Source organism: Chrysemys picta, chromosome 21, assembly GCF_011386835.1.
Source record: "Chrysemys picta bellii isolate R12L10 chromosome 21, ASM1138683v2, whole genome shotgun sequence".
Taxonomy (NCBI): domain Eukaryota; kingdom Metazoa; phylum Chordata; order Testudines; family Emydidae; genus Chrysemys; species Chrysemys picta.
The window spans coordinates 6045768-6065789 of record NC_088811.1 but is presented as its reverse complement, the minus strand read 5'-3'; the positions used below and the strand labels follow the sequence as shown (position 1 = coordinate 6065789).

The window sequence follows — 20022 nt, the reverse complement described above, 5'->3', positions numbered from 1 at the left end:
CCTGCCACTCACCTCCTCACTCCCCTGCCAGAAACCCCCATGCCCACCCCATGATTAAATCAAGTCTTCCTGACTAGCGATTTAAATCAATGTGATTTAAATCAAATCCACCCTGAGTAGGGGTGATTATAGATATTCCTGCTCCCCTGTGCTTCCCTCACTCTCCATTTTTGTTCTCTTCTCTTGTGAGTAACTTCAGTGTCTCCCTTCACTGCAGCTCACAGCCTTCCACAGCACCAGCAACATAACGTAGCTATAATTCTTGACAGCTTCTCTGCCCACTGGTTTCTGAATAGCTGCCATGTAACTGTGATATCTTATTGACTTTTTCTGCTCGCCAAACTTTTAATTGTGGCAGGGTCATTAGAACTGCAGGCAAACTTCGTTATATTTGTTCACATTTTAAAGATTATCCTTGTAATCCTAAGAGCTAGAAACTTTTTAAAAAAAAAAAAAGACCTTAATTTCTGCAGTAATCAGTGGTTCTATCTTTCCATTTGCCAGGAAAAATTCACTGTGGACCAGTAGCAGAGTGGGATTTTCAAATTCTGCTACTATGGAGAAGGGCATCCTAAAGTCAAAAAAGTTCCTTTTTATTTTTTATAATTAAAAAAAAAAAAAAGTGGATGTAGTGAAAAATTTTCAGATTAATCTCATTTTTTCTTTCCATTCCTAATCCTGAAGAAGCTGGAGCCAGCTACACTGATTTGTTTCCCCTGCCCTCAATTTCACTTCAGTAAATATGAATCTCTAATATGAAACAGTTTAATCAGGAGAGGTGTATAGAGAATAATGTACTCTACACCCAACTATTTGGACATTTTAATTACTAATAAAAAGAAGGATCTTTTTAATTAGAGGAGGATGTAACTCCTGCATTTTTTGTTTTGGTGGACCCTAAGAAGGGATGGATATATATGGTGACAGTGTTTATTTCTGTCTCGTATGTTTGGTGGTTTTTTGTTTTTTTTTTTGTTTTGAGGTTTACTTTGATTTAAAAGAGCATGGTTTTCTACTATTTCAGGTGCTGTACTAATGATCATATTCCTCTTGTAATCTTGAGTTGAATTTGTATCTCAATCGTATTACAAATCTCATTTCAAATGTCTGCTTCCAAGTTATAAACCCTTTCCTCTTAGGCTGGGTCTACACTACCCGCCTGAATCGGCGGGTAGAAATCGACCTCTCAGGGATCGATTTATCGCGTCCCGTCGGGACGCGACAATCGATCCCCGAATCGACGCTCTTACTCCACCAGCGGAGGTGGGAGTAAGCGCCGTCGACGGGAAGCCGCAGAGGTCGATTTTGCTGCCGTCCTCACAGCGGGGTAAGTCGGCTGCGATACGTCGAATTCAGCTACGCTATTCACGTAGCTGAATTTGCGTATCTTAAATCGACTCCCCCCTGTAGTGTAGATGTAGCCTTAGATTCAGCCAGCCTGCTGTTTTGGCTTCCTCAGTCTTCACAGATTATATTAGCTATCGTACTTTGGCATACTGGTTTGTACATGTAACAAAAATGTAAATACAATTTAAATGCCTCTGACTGATGCTCTTCTAAAGTAAGGTAAACAGAGAATTGCTTGGTGACTTAGTGGATAATGAGTTTTGCATCTAGCAAAACTACTCGAAGAGTTCACTGACAAACTGGGGAATGTATCTAGTGGCGCACCACATGGGTCACTTCTGGTACTGGTCAATATTTTCACTAATGACATGGATAATCGAGTGGGTGTATACACTTATAAAATTTCCAGATGACACCAATCTGGGAGGGATTGCAAGCATTTTGGAGGACAGGATTCGTATTCAAATTGAACTTGACAAATTGGAGAATTGGTCTGAAATTAATTAGATGAAATTCAGTAAAGACAAGTACAAAATACTTCACTTAGGAAGGAAAAAAAACAAATGCCCACTAGAAAATGGGGAATAATTGGCTAGGTGGTAGTACTGCTGAAAAGGGTCTGGGGTAATAGTGAATCACAAATTGAAAGAGATTCAGCAATGTGATGCTGTTGCAAAAAAAGGTAATATCATTCTGCGGTGTATTAACAGAAGTGTAAAAGATGGGAGGTGATTGTCCCACTCTACTCAGTGTTGGTGAGGCCTCAGCTGCAGTACTGTGTCCAGTTCTGGGCACTACACTTTAGGACAGTTTTGGTGAAATTGAAAAATTCAAGAAGAGAATAACCAATGATAAAAGATTTAGAAAACCAGACTTATGAGGAAAGATTACAAAAACTGGGCATGTTTATTCTTGAGACAAAAAAAACTGAGGGGGAACTTGATAAGTCTTCAAATATGTTAATGGTTGTTATGAAGAGGATGGTGATCAATTGTTCTCAACGTCCACTGAGGGTAGGTCAAGAAATAATAGACTTAATCTGCAGCAAGGGAGATTTAAGTTAGATATTCAGAAAAACTTTCAATCTATATGGGTAGTTAAACTCTGGAATAGACTTCCAAGGAAGGTTGTGGAATCTCCATCATTGGAGGTTTCTGAGAATGCGTTGGATGGTCTAGGTTTACTTGGTTCTGCCTCAGAGCTGGCCTTGATGACCTCTTGAGGTCCGTCCCAGCCCTACATTTGTATGATTCTATGAAAACCTACCTTTGAGCCAAATAAAGTGGATTTTGTGTGGTGGTCTGTTTTTGACGAAATCCCCAAACTTAAAACTAAATAAATATTCACCCTAAAGTCCCACACGTACGAGCTGCATGGATGACTGACCTGCAATATAATTCATGATGTATTGCTTTCTGTGTGGCAGGTTGCTATGTTTACTGTAGTACTTAACGTTAATGGAGAGAGTCAGAGTCGCCTAATTCTGGTGTTACAGTTCTGCTTTAGTCTACCTGCAAATACTTTCATGTTCAGCCTAGAAAGGCCTTGTTACACAATTTAGATCTTTAAAAATTCCTTTGTGTTTTAGTGTAAATTCCAGGCTCTCTGAAAGTCTCTCAGGTCAGTCTCCTATGGTTTTTGTGACACTTTAAATAGTGGATTTCTATCTTTATATTGTGTTTGTACATGTCAGTGAATCAATTAAACTACTAGCTCTTGGGCAAAAGTGCATCCATGTGGTTGATTCTAGCCTTATTGCTCGGGACTTTTAACCTAGACTAGACAAAATACTAAAAATATTGAAATACAAAGTACTAAAGAACTTGCAGTAAGGAATAATCCTAGTTTTGCAGTGAGATGAACTACATGATCTAATACTACAAGTCAGATGGACAAACCTGTGGTTCTCTGAAGTCCTGTATCAGGACTTGGACTAATATCTGGTTCTGAGAGTTCAGTATCATGGAGACCTATGCTGTTAAAAAGTAGTCTTTGGAAGTTTTTTAAAAAAATCTTTGGTCATCTTAATATGGAAAAAATTTGTAGGGTGGTTGTGAAGATTGGTTAACTTGTGGGTATTATTTGCATCCTCAGCTGTTTTAATTAGCTATTTTTGTATGACGTAAAATTATTTAAAAAAAAAAGCGGTATTTTTCATCCAATTGTCCACTAACTTACCCTGATTGAGGTATATTTCCTCTCCGACCTTTCTCTCTTAATTCTCCATTTGTTAATCTCAATGTAAGGACATTCATGCCTTGAAATATTTTCGGGGTACTGATATATAGTGTAACAAATCCTTGACCACTTGCAAGTTGTCTCAGTTTAGAGCTAAGTATCTACTTCATGGCTACTGGTGCAAGTTTGGGCTGGGTCTAGTATTCGGACCCATTCTTCCATACACTGTAATTCCTATAATTTTGTCAGATTCCGTCCCACCACTCCTTGACATTAATATTTCATTCTTTCCTAATTGGATTGGTAGAGAAGGTCAGAGAACTTTAAATGGCTTCTTGACTTTCCCTTTTAAAGCTCCTTTAACTGCCTGCCTGATCTAGTAACCTTTCTTAAAGTGGACTCTTGCTTTTGTTTTGTCATGCATATCAGCATTCCCAGCCTTCACTATCCATCACACAGCTTCTTTATGCACAGAAAAACTCCCTCATAGAAGCTGCACAGTCACTACCTTAACCTCCCTTAAATTGTTCCATAAGACACACTTCTGTTGTGATGCCTGCAACATCCAGTCTGCTGATCATGGCCAAGCAGGTGTGACTCTTTTCTTTTTTCCTTTTTCTATTCCCTATCTCTAATCCTAATTACAAAAAATTCAACCCCCCCCCATAAGTAAGTAATTGTGCCAATTCTTAACTGTATCCACATATATGTATTCCCCTCCTCTACCCTTTGTCTGTCTGTCTTTAGATTGTAAGCACTTTGGGTAGGGATTACCTCTCTATGCTTGTTCAGTGTCTAGCACAAGTGGTACCCCGCCCTAATTTTGGCTTTTGGATGCTACCATAATATTAATATTTACTACAATACGCCCTCGTTATAATGCCCTTCATAATAACGAACCTTCAGATATAATGAACCCGGTCCCTGGATCCCATCTCCAGCTCTGGGGATGTTAGTCAGCTTACTTAAATTAATTTTCTGTCACATGTACCAACCTTAGAGAACTACGTCATAACTCTTTTATGTTTTTGTCTTTAATCTTTTCAGTTTGGTTAAAAATGTAAAGTAAAAAAAAGAAAAAACATGTTTCATGTTACTGTATTTTGTTTGGTCTTAATAAAATTATTAGGATAATATGATAATTTTGCTTGAATTTTCTCAACTAATTAGTTTAAATCCTAAACTTCATATACCATAGTCATAAATTTGGTTGCATATTTCTTTGTTCCCCTTGCTAGGTGATCCGTGTACTATCTCATCTCAGATGGAACTGGAAGAAGCCTTCCGTTTGTATTGTCATCATAGAGATGAAGGGCTCATTATTCATGGCAAGTACTCTGTAATTTTAGAGCCATAACTAAATTTCTTGTGAGGAGGAATAAAGCAGTTCAGAAGCCCTGTTCAATATAAATACTCGCTGAGCTTCAACACTGTATGGAGCATGGACATGTGTTAAATTAAATATTCTTTGGGCTGACTTCTTCTAAGCCACTCTTGCAGTCGTTTTATGTTCTGAGTCATGTTGGCTGGTATCCTTTGTAAGTTTGTAATCTAGCTAATGTAGCTACAAATATGATTCCTGCTGTCATATAAAAATACATTCTTTTGGAATCCTGCTAAACCTATAATGATGAACTAACTACTGATGGAGGGGAAAAATAAAAGAGCAATGAAGGTGATGGCTGCTTAATAATTAAATATGCCATAATCTGCTCTTTCTAAATTCAGTGAATGTGATAAACTGAAAATAACTCACTTGTAACCACCTCAGCAGTTAAGACAATGTTAAAATTGAATGGCTGTCACTGAAATTAAAAATCAACCAATCAATCATTCATTACTTTTTAAAATCTAAATTTTTAAAAACATATAGCCATTCATTTATGAGAGAAACAGGTCTGGGCTGGAATACCTTGTAGGTTTTTGAACTTAGAGGGATTTAACTGGTTGTTTTATTTCTGAATTTGCTTCGTAGCTCTGCAGACCTGCAATTAGATCTGCACAGATGTTTTCCTATCCTCTGTGGAACCGCATGGAAGCAGGAGGGATTCTGTACAGGTGCAGGAGTCTGTGTAGATCTGATTACAGGTTTAGGGGGTCCGCTTGAGTAGTATGCTTCATGATACTTTTTTAAAGTGTATTTGGGCAAGTTAGTTTCCTGATTAGGAAATTTGCATTGCTGATGTTTGTGTCTTCATAACATGAAATATTTGTTTACAAGCTTGCTGGAGAGGAAGATACCAGTACAAAGGGTTCAATTCAGTCACATTAAAGATAACAACAAAGCAATATATTATAGACTATTTATCTAGGCAAAATTACCATTTGCTATTAGGCCTCTATTTCAACTTGTATTTTTAATAAAATACTTCTGCTTCCATTTTAAGAACCAACTATAGAAGCTTTTGACAACTTGAATTTTTCAAGTAGATCTACACTTTATGTAAATGGGTAATGCAAATATATTATGTAAATAAATAATGCAACAGAAATTATTATAAACTGATTTTTATTGGTACATTTTTCTGTAAACCATGTATTTTTCTATGTTCAGTTTTTTCAGGAGTCTCATGTCAGCAATATTATCTTCCTCCTCTCTTTTAGGGTTTTTAAGTATGTGCCTCATGGTCGTCTTTGTAGTCAAGAGGACCTTGGAGCAATGGTGAAAGCACAGTGCTGGAAGCTGGGAAATCTGGGTTTTGTTTCTAGCTGTCCTACAGGCTTCCTGTTCAAGCTGGGACATATCACTTCAGTTTGTGTCTCTGTTCAAACTGTAAAACAGGGATAATACTACTTCATCTTCTCATAAGGGTGTTGAATAGATTAATTCATGTTTATGTATTTCTTTGCTATCTGTAAATGAAAGATGCTGTGTAGGGATCTGATTCAAAGTCCATTGAAGTCAATGGGAGACTTTCCACTGACTTCAGTGGGCTTTAAGTCAGGCCCTATGTACAGTGTACTGTGTCGTTGCTAGAGTAGTTGATTCTATGATCGTGGCATAGTAAGCAGCTGGCTTAACCTGTTGTTTCTCAGAACAGAATTGAAAAAAATCAATAATAAACCTTCCAGAAATTGTTTATTTTAGATAAAGTAATTTATTACTTCAGTAATAAGTGTTGTCTGTTTTTGTTTTAGTTTTCCCCAGCATTCCAGAGAAACCAGGCATGCCATGTCCAGGAGAAGACAGTGAGTACTATAATGTCTTTTGGCTTTGTTCTTCATCTTACTGTGTTTTTGTTTTGTTTTTTTTAATTTTTGATTTATATGTGTAAGAGATGTTTGCTTACTTGAAATAGCTTACGATATACAATTAGTTACATGTTTACCTTTTCCTGTGTAAGTACTGTTTAGAATATAAAAAAGATGGAGCAAGCATCTGGTGGCATTTTAATGCTAACTAGAGTTAATACTGGTTTCCAGTAACTGACATGGTTGTATTTACTGAGTTTTTAACAAAGTGATTTAACAATCAAATAGACTGACATACTGGTACAGTTGGCACTCCTGTTTGCAGTCAAACTTTGCATCATCAAAATCTAAAGGCAATTACAACTGACTGAAACGTTGACCTATAATTACCAGTCTTATCTATAAGTGCAAGGTTTATAGCTTTGATAGCAGGGATTGATTCTGAATAGATTATTTTTCAGAAATATTTTATGGATGTGTGTGTGCTGCTGATAAATACCAAATGTGCTAGACTGTATGAATGGAGGGTAGCAAGCTGAGCTATCTTCAGTTAAAAATTTACAGGATAGTTGTAATCTTTCAAATCTTTATCTAAGATGCTGCAGTTATTTTCTTTAAGTATACAGACATAATGCTGTTTCTCAGGTACCAGTGTGAATTAACTATTGGTGAATGTTGACTCTAATTACCACCATTGTAGATAACTAATACATTAGAGAAGAATATTCCTAAACATTTGTTTTGTAAAAGTTTATTGACAGAATAAGTCAAGTAATGAAAACTTTTGGGAAAGTAAAATGATGCTATTTTGACTCGCTTGCTTCACAGTCTAGTAATATAAAGCATATTCTGATTTATGCACTGCACTGCCATGCTTTTTTGCATGAATGTGATACTTTTTGCCAATTGAATATAATTAAGATAAAGTGGACAATTCTGTTCTCCCATATATAAATACAGGGTTTTAAAAATGGGCCTGTTTTTTTTAAACCATCTTGATCTAGTCTTACTTTCTGTTGGGCTGTAGAAAATGGAGCAAGGTAGAGTCAATAAAATAGCAGCATTTGTTTTAGATTTCTTAGTTAATTGTTGAGCTGTAGTGGATCAAAGACGGACTTGTAAAAGTCAGATATTTGGATGGGTGTTGTCTCTATTTGTTCTATCTGAATTACAACAATAAGGTTCTGTCAATCAGAATAAGAAACTTTGGGTAAGTTACAATACGGAAAAATCTCTCCCTTCAAGTTTAATTGTTATACATAGGATGTGTTTTGTACATTTCTGGTGGTACTAAAAAAATAATTTTCTTCTAGATACTTTCCTTAGGTTTCAGAAAACCTAAATCACTTTTTAAATGTAAAAAACCTCCAGATTCCTAGATGGTCTTTAGAGTCCCCTTTCGGAATGCAGTGGAATGGTCTGTGTGAGAAGAATTCTATCTAAATAAGGCACTCATTCCCAGATATTGAAGTCGTCATACCTGATATATTTTTCTTAGTTGTGCAGGGTTTTTTCTCCTGTGTATCTATGGAGATTTAATTCTTGTTTGGTTTCTCTCCAGTTTCACTGATGAAATAGTCAACAGACTTCTTTCACTGTATCATGTAATGCACTCTGCTGGAGGTGCGAGAAAATGAGGCCTGGCTTCAATACATTTTCCCTTGAAGGTTAATCTTGAAGTGCTAGATGTGTGTTCATATTGAACAGTATGTTGAAATTCCATGGGAATTTTAACTTAATGTCATGTCTATTTTAGATTTGCAAGTTGTTGAAAATAATATGTAATATGGCCAGAACTCTTCTTAGGTGAAAACATCATCATCTGACCACTCCAGATAATGTGCTTGTAGCTCAAGATCTATTCTTGCTGCAAGCTGTATAATTTCAATACTATTTATTTTGACATCTGAGTTTAGCAGTTCTTTCCTAAATTGAAAGATGTCAGATTTACATAAACTGCTGGAATCTGAATCTGTTATCTATAGAGCAGCGTATGCAATGACAGTAAAAGCTTGTGTGCATTGCCTTGCTACTTTGCCTACTATTTTAGTAGTGATCACTTATGGTGTGCAGATTAGTATCCATGTCCATGCAATCCTTGGCCTTTGAGACTGCGTTCAGATGGGCCAGTGATGGATTGTTTTGCTGATTTAGACAGCTGGTGAATGGCTCTGGCACTCTACCATTACCAACCAGGTTAGAATTTGGCACCAGAGATTTAGATAAGTATTGCTATCTTCCCTTATCAATCCCCAGACTATTCATCCCCAGTTGAAGCAGTCATCTCTGAATGAGCAGCCAATGGTTGATTTTTATTGTTTGGTTTGTTACTATAAAATTATTGGTAAAACATGCAAAGTCAGACTGTCTGTACTGTTCAGTCAGGGATCTTTCATCACCACCTAAGAATGTTTTTCAGTCTTGGGTAGGATCAAAATTGGAAGATGTTAACGATGTGATTAGTGAACTAATGGACATCCCTTGTATTTACACATTGCGTAGAAGAATTCTAATAAAGAGCCAGTTGAAATTACAGAATTATGCAGAGGTTTGTACTGCACGTTACCCAAAAAACAATCCAGTTCACTGCAAACAGAGGACACTGAATTTCAGCATTCAGTTTTAGCGTAAAATTAAACACTACTAATTCCAATAGTTTGATGTTATAGTAAAGAAACCAAGGAACAGGAGGAATGTAATTGAGTTATGAAGCTAATTGTGGGTCAGAGCTGAAGTCCACTGAAATCAGTGGAAAGACTTCTATTGGCTTCTGTAGGTTTTGGAACAGACCTCAAAATAAGTAAATCTCTCAGTTGACATACATGAAGGGCTCTTCAAGTGACTCAGAAATTTTTTCCTGTAATGATTTTTTTCATAATCTCTTGCAAGATATCCACTCAGAGCCTCAGTACAGAAAAGCCAAGGGCAGCATGGACTAAGGGCTGGGATTTAGGAATGTTGGGGCGGATTCCTAGCTCTGCTACTGGACTACTCTGTAACCTTGAGCAAGTGACTTTACTCTTTCTGCATCAGATCCCCCTCATCAGCCCTCAAAAACCAATACTCAAAGTCTGGATTAATTCAAAGTTAGATATTTCTAAAGTGCTTTCCTTTTTCATAGACCACTGATTTGTGTACCATCAGGTGCCCTGAAAGTAAAGTACTGACAAGTCATGATTCCATTAGTACAGCCCATCAGCTGGAACCTACTGAGCTTATCTGAGGTTTTTGATAGTTCCAGAAGATCACTAAGTTTACAAATTCAGCATGAAGGTTATATGTGAAATGCATTACTTTGAGCAGAGTTAAGAAGAAATTCCACATTAGCACTAATCCCAAATAAGATTGTTTGCCCCTAAAGTATGATAACTAACCTGGGGAAGAGACAGTTACCTAAAGAGAGAAACATCAGGGGAGAATTTTAAACAAATGTAAAGTGATTCTGATCTGAAAAGTCACTATGTAAAAATTAGAGGGAGAAGGTGGGTGAGGTAATATCTTTTATTGGACCAACTTCTGTTGGTGAGAGAGACAAGCTTTTGAACCATACAGAGCTCTTCTTCAGAGTTCTTCTAATATCCTGGGACTAACATGGTTACAACTACACTGCATAGACCTATGTAAAAATAGTACTTTCTTTCTCAATAGAAAGTTCCTTGTGTCTATTCAGTCACTTTCTAGAGAGTGAGCTGGATTCTGTTCATCAATTTAACTAAATTTTGACTACATAATCTTTGTTGTTGTGTGAACCTGAAAGAACCTAGCTTGATTTTCAGTACTATTTTGATTTTCAGATCCCAAACTAATGGTATGTTTGCACAGAAGCTGTGAGGTGGGATTCCCAGCTCAAATAGACATATATGTGCGCGCTTCATGCAAGCTAGCACTCTGAAAGTCAGTGTGACTACAGCATCATGGGTCTCTGGCTAGCTACCCAAATATGTATGCAGAAGATCATGGGATTGTACTCCGGTGTCTCGCCTGAAGTGCCACCTGTGCTGTTGTGGTCGCAGTGTTATTTTTAGCACATGATCTAGAGCAGAGGTAGGCAACCTATGGCACGCGTGCCAAAGGCGGCACGTGAGCTGATTTTTTTCAGCGGCACTCACACTGCCCGGGTCCTGGCCACTGGTCCAGGGCGCTCTGCATTTTAATGTAATTTTAAATTAAGCTTCTTAAACATTTTAAAAACCTTTATTTACTTTACATACAACAATAGTGTAGTTATATTATATAGACTTAGAGAGAGAGAGACCTTCTTAAAATGTATTATTGGCACATGGAACCTTAAATTAGAGTGAATAAATGAAGACTTGGCACACCACTTCGGAAAGGTTGCCGATCCCTGATCTAAAGTGTGTGTCTACCTGAGCTGGGAATTGCTCCTCCCAGCTGTTGTACAGACATAAGTTTTCAAGGCTGGAAAAAAAATAAACTTTTACTTGTAAGCAGGGCCAGCTCCAGGCACCAGCTTGGCAAGAGGGGTGGCAGGTCCAGCTATTCGGCGGCAATTCGGCGGATGGTCCCTCACTCCTGCTCGGAGCGAAGGACCTTCCACCGAATTGCCGCTGCAGATCGCGATCGCGGCTTTTTTTTTTTTTTTTTTTTTTTTTTGGCTGCTTGGGGCGGCCGAAACCCTGGAGCTGGCCCTGCTTGTAAGCTGAGCAAATTGACCTATGAACAATAAAAATTCCATTTCTACATAGTTAACCTTTCAGAGAAGAATTGCCTACTACCATTTTTTCCTTTGATTTTTTTTTTAAATTATTTTCAACATGACCTAAATAAGCTTAATTCCTAGATTGTTGTGACTCAGAAGACTAGGCTGAAGAGATTACTGTTGTAAACAGAGCTGTGAATGAATTTAGGTTCAAATCTGGTGCTGCTCAATCCCTGGCCTGAGTAAGCCGGGTGTGGGGCAGGGCACTGAGCTAATGCTAGAGAGAAGAATTCTTCCAACCTCCAAAGGCTGCTGGACCTTCACAGAGGCTGCTCCAGTCCATGAGCTGGAGCAGTCTCAACTGTCTTATACTTAATACCTTCTGGCCTGCTCATGCCTTTTTTCTTATGCCATATGTAACGGCACATCACTTACTCTGGCAAAGAGTCCGTTAGATCATGGAAGAGGAGGGTTCACTTGGCCCTTGAGTGCTTGTGAAAGGTGACTGAAATCTTCTGTCCAAAGAACAGGTGAGAGTGTTGGCGTAGTATTTGAAGCTTTCCTCCTACAAGCTAACCCTGTCTTGGAGGCAGGGGCGGCCCTAGACTAGCTGCCAGCAACTGGCGCCCTAGTCGAACCATGCAATCGGCACCCCCACCCCCAAGGGCAGATCTAGGCTGAGGTTTTTGGTAAACTGGGAAATATTTTGCCCCTTTTTTCCTTTTAATGTTTTTTATGTGTTTTTTAAAAACACAAACACATCCGTCTGTCCAGGCAATGTTTCTGAGATCAGATAAAATAGAGAGACTAAATTTTCAGAATAGATTTGTACACGACAGCTAGATGATATTTCAGTCTTGTTTCAAATAAAAATGCATTAAAAATGTTAATTATAACTTTTATTATTACAAATCCAAAATCCTCCATTACGCTATCCTGCTTTAACTGGGGGGAGGGATAGCTCAGTGGTTTGAGCATTGGCCTGCTAAATCCAGGGTTGTGAGTTCAATCCTAGAAGGGGCCACTTAGGGATCTGGGGCAAAATCAGACTTGGTCCTGCTAGTGAAGGCAGGGGGCTGAACTCGATGACCTTTCGGGTCCCTTCCAGTTCTATGAGATCGCTATAACTGCCATTACCACCACATCCAATATAGAAAGAAATAAGAAAACTCTTCAATGAACTTTAACCTGTATTTACAAAAAATTCCAAATAAAAAACACTCTGTGCTCTTAAAACATGACTTTTCTTGCTTTAAGTTTTGAAAATGTAGTCACTAGTTCTTTTAGATCCAGTTTTCTAGCTATTTCATGCTCTGTTGACATTGTGGCAAGTCCAACAAGTCTCTCTTGCCTTGCACCATTGTTGAACACAGATGTTTTTATCAGTTTTAACTTTGAGAAGCTACGTTCCCAACTTGCTACGGAAACTGGCAAAGTTAAAAGAATGCATAGAGCTATAAAAATGTTTGGAAAACTTCTGTGTTTATTTTCACAAACAAACTTCAGTACTTCTTCAGGAGTGGAATGTTTGTCGTCTTGAAAAAGCCTGAAGCTCACTCCACAAATCTGTAGCATCAATATCTTTTGAAATTTTATGAGTCAATTCCGACTCCAGTTTGATACAAATTTCTCTTATCTGTTTTGCTGTTTTCTTTTGCAAGCTGTGGATATCATATAGAAAGCCAAATACTGACCCTAGCTGCTGCATCTGTTGAAATCTTTATTCAACCAAGTGAATAAAGCAGTATCAAAGACTGCGAAGTAGAAATTCACTTTGAACTTTTTGTTTTGGGTTCTGAATGGGTGTGTCTCGTCCTTCATACGAAAACTGCTGTTTCTTTTGCCGAATGCGAACTGGCTCTGGTTCAAATTCTATCGGAAAGTTTATTTCTTCAGCAAGCTCGAGAGAATTTACCAGTGTTCTTTCAAACCCTTCATCACTTCTGAATTCCTTCAGAATATTTTAAATTTGCTGCAGTTTTTGAATAGCAGAATGTAAGTTAGAGTTCTTTTCCTGAAGCCGCTCACTAGTAAGGTTAATCTCGAAAAGGATATTATACCACAAAATGAGTGAAGTCACAAATTTGAACTTGGAAAGGCCATTTGCAAGAGCTTCTGCATCTGAACATGCCGTATTGCCCGATGATCCAGTAAAGACAGTATCATACATTTCAATTAGGGCATCATAAATGTTTCCAAGTTCATAGCGAAGAGGCTTCAAAGCATCAATGCGACTCTTCCATTTTGTCTGGGTAAGTGGTTTCACAGTAGAGAATTCACATGGCGAGTCAGAATTTCCCAATGGTGTGTTGAGCCTGAGAAAAACACAAACACGTTGTACCAGGTCAAAGAAACTGCTTGCCTCCAAACAGGATCTAGCAGCATCATTGACAACCAAATTCAGAGAATGCGTACTGCAAGGAACGAAAAAGGCCCTACGATTGATTTCCATCATTCTCCTTTGCACACCATTGTCTTTACCCTTCATATTACTCCCATTATCATAGCCTTGGCCATGTAAGTTTTCAACAGATAATGACATTGTTTCAAGCTCTTGTAGAATAGTTTGTCATAAATGCTCCAGTCGTCTCCTTCAGTGGTACGAAACCCAAAAAATGTTCCTTTATGAGCACTTCAACATTATCTTCATCTGCAGGCTTTTCCATATCCACAAAACAAATGATCATCATCATTTGTTCAACATGACTCACATCTGGTGTACAGTCCAATATTATTGAAAAGTATTTTGCAGAATGGGCAGCTTCAGCAATTTTCTTTTTAATGGCATTTGCTAGGATTTGAATCAGTTCATTCTGCATATTTTTTCCTAAGTAATGAACCTGTGTTTCACGATCAGTTATTTTATGTAGACTGGATCAAACAAAGCTAGGTATTCAACAAATTTTAAAAAGTTTCCATTACTTGGGGTGTATAATTTTTCATTTCTACTGCGGCCGTAGAATGCTAAATTTTGCCCACCGAGAACTCTCACTAAAGCAATCAGACACTCCAATATTTGTTGCCAATATTCTTCATTTTCCTTGATCATATGTAAATTTTCTTCATCGAGAGTTTTTCCTTTTTTCAATCATAATTCAAGTTCTTTCCAATTTTGAAAACATTCCAAATGTTCTGTACTTCTTGCATGTGAAGAAAGAATTGAACCTTCGAACCATTTTCAGTAAGTGATACACCAATTGCTTGATTTCTAAACAACTTGCAGCAAAAGCAAAACGGAGTCCTTTGACACTGAATATTGTAACCAGTTTCGATGAATTTCTTCCCCATTAACGAGTTTCCTCTTGTAATGCTGAGCAGAGAATTTTCTTTTATTTCCATTCTTAGGGAAGGGAAATTCATGAACTTGTTCAGGTCCATGTTCCGTGAGAATTTGCTGCACACTGTCATCACATCTGGGTCATGAAGCTGGGGCCCCATACTGTAACTTGTTTCTAACTTCCTCATCGTTTCTTCCTTCTTACTTCAATTTCTATATGTGTCTCTGAAGGTTGATACATTTTTTCCACTTCCATATCAGTCTGATGCTGTGAGCTGCCTTCATCTAGAAGTAAGTTTCCATCATCTTGATGTTCCAAACTGCTTCCATGCGGATGTGAGCTAACCTCCTCTCCAAGTAAAATTCCTTCATCTGGATGCTGTGAACTGCTTCCATCTTTATTTGGATTAAAGAGAAGATATTTCAGGAAGGATCCTTGCTGTTTTGCTTGGTCCTTTTCCTTCTCAGCCTTTCGTTTACGATATTCAGCTCCTGAGGGTTTTCTTTTTCTTCTTTCTGCCATGGGGCATTTGAATATTGTTATATACTGTGCTCCCGACTGCACGCATTATAGCATTAACGATGACTGACACACCAACCACATGGTTGGCGATTTAAACCACGTTGCAGCCATCCCAACATGTCTTTTCACTGCTTAAAGGTTCAGTGATTAGTAACATACACTCACCTATCAAAACAGTTAGTTACAACATTTACATGGAAACAAAATGATCTTTTTCGGTGTTATAACCCGACACCGGATGTTTGGAAAGTAATCCCCTTCCTCACGGTTTAGCCACTTGTAGTGTGACGTCATCACTTTCATAGTCTATTAAGTGTTAATGCTGTTACTTTTCTTTTATGGACCTTATTTATTACATGTGAACCAGTTATAACAAAGAAAAGTTCATAATTACACAGCCCGATAATAATGCTAAGGTTTAATAATGCTTAAAGATACTCACATTTTGGATTTATAATGCTGAAAGATGTTATTCTTTATTCTTTGGCACCAAGAAACACAATTTTCCACAGTATTTGCTCAATTCTTAACCATCTAGCTGCGACGTGTGTTAAAATGACCATTTGACATGTATCCACTCGTGATATCTCCGCTCTACATGAATTTCCGTCTATGCGGCCTTGATGTATATTTGAGTTAGGTGTTGCTAGCATTCCAGCTCTTGCCACTGGTGGATGTGTTTCATTGTGCCTGAGTTATTGCTTATCAAAATTGGGAGTGGATCATCTTGACCCTATGTCACAAATTGGAAAAAAAAATCAGCTAAAATATTATTTATTTTTGCAGTAAATAAAAGATTTGACATATTAATAAATTCTCAGAAATGTAGAGAAATGAATTATAATTCATATTCCCTCCATACGCGCACGGGAATTGAAATAATTACATCTTCGCTACTTTATTTGTATTATTTTTCATATTTTTCATTTTTCATTTTTTTAATTTGATTTTTGATTTAATTTGATTCCCCCCCCCCCCCCATGACCTCTCGAGGTGAGAATACTATTCACTTTTCATGTCTATTCAGTCCTTTGGCCTCCGTTGTAGACTTTTGAGAGTGTCAGTTGGGTTATTGTTTTTTGTAATGTGGATACCTTTTCTACTAAGCATTTGACTTGACACCATCAACTCATTATGTTAGGCCATTGGACAGCCAATAGATGGTAACTTTTGTTCACTGCCTGTCTCGGCTTGTCTCAGACCAGTGACATCCCTGGAGTCACCTAATCCCTCCCAAGTGTAATTTGAAGGCTTTGTGTTTATAGGGGTTCTTCTAAGTCACAGTAGTACTGGGTTAATATTTTAATAAATTATAAAACTATAAAAAGAGCATTAGTTTAATCTGATGATGTTGGAACACCTTTAGGGAGAAAGTGGAAGTGAACCAAGTATGTGCAAATATTAAATGGCATTTTAGAGATGGATTCTAATTTAACATGATCTCCGTTAAAATAACTTGGATATTTAGGACATTGAATATTTCAGCATTAACTCATAGCTGTAATGATTGTACTGCCCCATATTATAAACTATACTAATCTGTAGAGATCCATAATTCACTTGACCCGTTTCTTTGTTGGTATGTAGAATGCTCATTCTTGTGCTGTTTTAGTAGTCTTGTTGAATCACACTTTGATTGTTTTGAAAAGCCTGTTTAGTAGGATGTGCTTGGTAAGGGATTTGCAATCAGGTTTCTAAAGATATAATGAATGAGTTTTGTACACATTGTCTCTTGCAGTTATGGGACCTGCGTGGACACCTTGTATTGTGAACTAGTTTTGACTGTTTCCATATTGTTTTGGTGTTGAGATATTAGATTGTATCAACACTAATTTAGCATAAATTGATGTGTTCAGCAGTATTGCTTGTTAGCTGCATGAATACAGCTAGAATCGTCACTATGCAATTATACCTGAAGTTATATTCATATTGGTGATTTTGATTATTTAAAGGACATGACGTGAAAGTGGGTTACTCAGAGTATTTTAAGTTTAACTTTATATTTAACAAAATCCATAGTGTAATATGAGTTTACATTTGCCCGCTAGTTTTACTGCATGCAAAATATGGCACAAGCAATGTTGGAGTAGAAAGTTACAGGATTTTTAAGTATTCGAATTGTTTCAGTTTTTTCGTTTTATTATTTATCTTTTATTCTTATCTTACAATATATCTTTACGGTATTCTCTTACTAAATTATTTTTAAAAACATTTTTGTTTTTTACAGCATATCATATTGTTTAAATTGAACTATATAAATAGAGATATTTAGGTTTGTCTCAAATTATTTGCACGAACAAGTGAAAAATTAATTCTCCACTAAATTAAAATAGGCTGCCACTTATATTAGCAATCTGTCATTGCAAACTGTGTGTTTCACAATTTGTACAAAACTATGGATGCTTTGGAATGGAGCATATGAAGAATGATCAGTTGAATTTCCAAATCCATCTAATTTTTAGTGCTTTGCTCAGTGTTGTTCATATGAGGTCATGAGGTACCTATTTATAGTGTTCTGTAATGTTCTGAAGTGGCTTTTATATGCTGAGACTTCTGTTTTGTTTAAAATTTCATTTTTGTTTTTTGCCCTCCACAACTACCTCTAAAGATAGTATGTTTGAAGGAGATTGCAGAAAATATTTTTTATTTAGAGTGTTTTGTATTCATTTTATGGTGTTGTATGGTATGTTGAAATATAGTAGTATGATTGCAGTCTGCCTGGAACTCATGAAAAATTGGGATGTACTAAAGGTTGTCCCAGTGAGCAAAACTTTAAATAAAGCATGTGACTTAAAAACTCAGTGCTGTTTGCCTCCCTGTCTTCAAACTGCAATTCAAGGACAGTGTTGAGGAAAAAGTTATTGAATTCTATTTTATCCTGCATTTGAAGAACAGACAGTTTTTGGAAAAATAAAATCTTATTAATCAAAGATTTCTTGTGTGTGTTTGAAGAAGACATCCTTTTCTAGGAAGCAGCATCCTAATATAAAATAGGATACACACAGTTCTCTAGCTCCTGAACTTATAATGATCCACCCGCACTGTCTTTCTTTTGGGATTTTCCTTCAGACCTAACTTCTTTACTCTCTATGCACCACTTCTATTGTTACCATGATACCTTTTACCCTCAGCAGGACAGTTACTCAATTTCACATAAATCAGAATGGCAGTGCTGCTACATGGGTGAGGGGGCAGAATTTCTAAAACAGCTTGTATCTTTCAAGATACTGAATGCAACTTCCCTAGGTGTTTCTGGCATCTGTTGGCCTGGAGCCTCAGATACTCATTTCCTTGAAATGGGAGCTTTTTTATTATGAAGTAACATGCCAGAGCTGTATATATTAGACCAGTCTTCAAAATTTTACATGTATTTTAATTTTTTTGGTAGTCACCTCTTCTTTCAGATTTGATGTTAAACATTGTTGTAAAATTTGTGGGTGAGTTTGTTTTTGCCCACAAGCTACAGACGTGCTGCTGTCTTGATGCAAAATGAGATTTGAGTGGCATTCTTACCACTTTGTGGTCCCATTTTTTGTCCACACTGAGTCAGTTTTTTTGGCACTGTTTTCATTTTTGGTATTCCCTTTGTGTTGTATAACACAAGTATGTTTTGCTGCCACTGTTTTCTTATTCATTTCTATCTTTCAGAGAGCTCTTTGTCAGAGTTGTGAGTTGTCCTGCAGAAATATATGGGGTTGTGTTTTTTGTTGTTGTTTTTTTTTTGTTTTGTTTTTTGGTGACATCAGCTCCTTGATGTCCATGCCATGTTTTAGTTTGTGCCTCAGCTGCTAGCTACAGCCTCCCAAGGGAGCCAGTACCACCCGTGCCTGGATACATGAGGCAGAGATGTGAAAGGGAGAGAACAGGATAACCAGTCTTCCATTAAATATTTGCTCTTAATGTTCAGGCTGATCCTGCCTATTGTCCTGGTGTCTAGTGGTATTCTAACAGCAGCATCAGTGGAAAAAAGGGAAAGTGAAAATGTTTCATTTCATACCTACTGCATTGTAAAGCATAAAGAATTACATGCTGAGGAAGCAAAAGAATAAAACCCTGTGAGTAATGCATGTCTTTTTTTTATAGATTTTATGTACCTTCATTGCTATTGCTGTTATGAATTGAAGCCATTGGTGCAGTATGTGTGTGCATGTGGTGCAGTAGATAATAGAAGTCAGCATTTTGGTTATCATGTAGTTGCTTTTCCTACAGTCCTCCTTTGCAACCATAGATTGTTACAAATACAGATATCGCTGGTGCCTCTGCATGTGTAGGGATGTGGCTGAAAGAGCTCTGAGAAATGTTGACAAAATTGGAGTGAAAAGACTTGGATTTTTTGGGTGATAGATTTTAGGAGAACAGAAGATAGGAGTATGCAGAGTGAGTGATGCTGCTGAAAATAAGGGAGATTAATGAAGGAAATGTATCCAAAAAAACCTGACGGTATGTGTTTAGGGCCTATTTATTATAAGATTGAAAACGATGCTCTGAAGGTGTAAATCTTTAAATTAGCAAAGGCCTTTTTTCATTTTGCAGTGTAGTGAATTGCTTTAGCTTGTTATTGAATAATGAAATATTTTGTTTTGAATTAGAGCATTCTGTGTAATGTTATGGGAAGAAATGTGCTGGTACACTTTTTTTGTTCTGCATTGCTACATCTGAATAAATCAATATTATGTTTAATGATAAAAAATTTATCTTGATGTTGGACAGTTAATACTAATGGATTTTAATGATTTCACTTGCCATTGTTTTTCTCTCAATAGAGCAATGAAAGGGACATATCACTTTGATTAAAGCTTTTAATATGATATAGCATTTTTATACAGTAGTATGTTGGTGCTTATG

At 37.1% G+C, this 20022-nt stretch overlaps 1 protein-coding gene across 8 annotated transcripts in view; it reads left to right on the top strand.

Annotated features, from left to right (window-relative positions):
* The window catches only part of PRKCZ (protein kinase C zeta), a 168304-nt gene that overhangs the window by 19152 nt on the left and 129130 nt on the right, over nucleotides 1-20022 (top strand). For 4 of the 8 annotated variants that reach the window (XR_010594238.1, XR_010594237.1, XM_042852824.2 and 1 more), the window contains exons 4-5: nucleotides 4764-4853; nucleotides 6664-6714. Coding sequence is in view for 4 of the 8 variants with exons in the window: in XM_042852824.2 (XP_042708758.1) it covers nucleotides 4764-4853; nucleotides 6664-6714 (141 nt within the window). In the remaining 4 variants the exon portion in view is untranslated. Of the gene's footprint in view, nucleotides 1-4763; nucleotides 4854-6663; nucleotides 6715-18891; nucleotides 19233-19340; nucleotides 19618-20022 lie in introns of those variants that run through there. The other 4 variants (XM_065575098.1, XM_065575100.1, XM_065575099.1 and 1 more) reach the window with 4 other exon arrangements.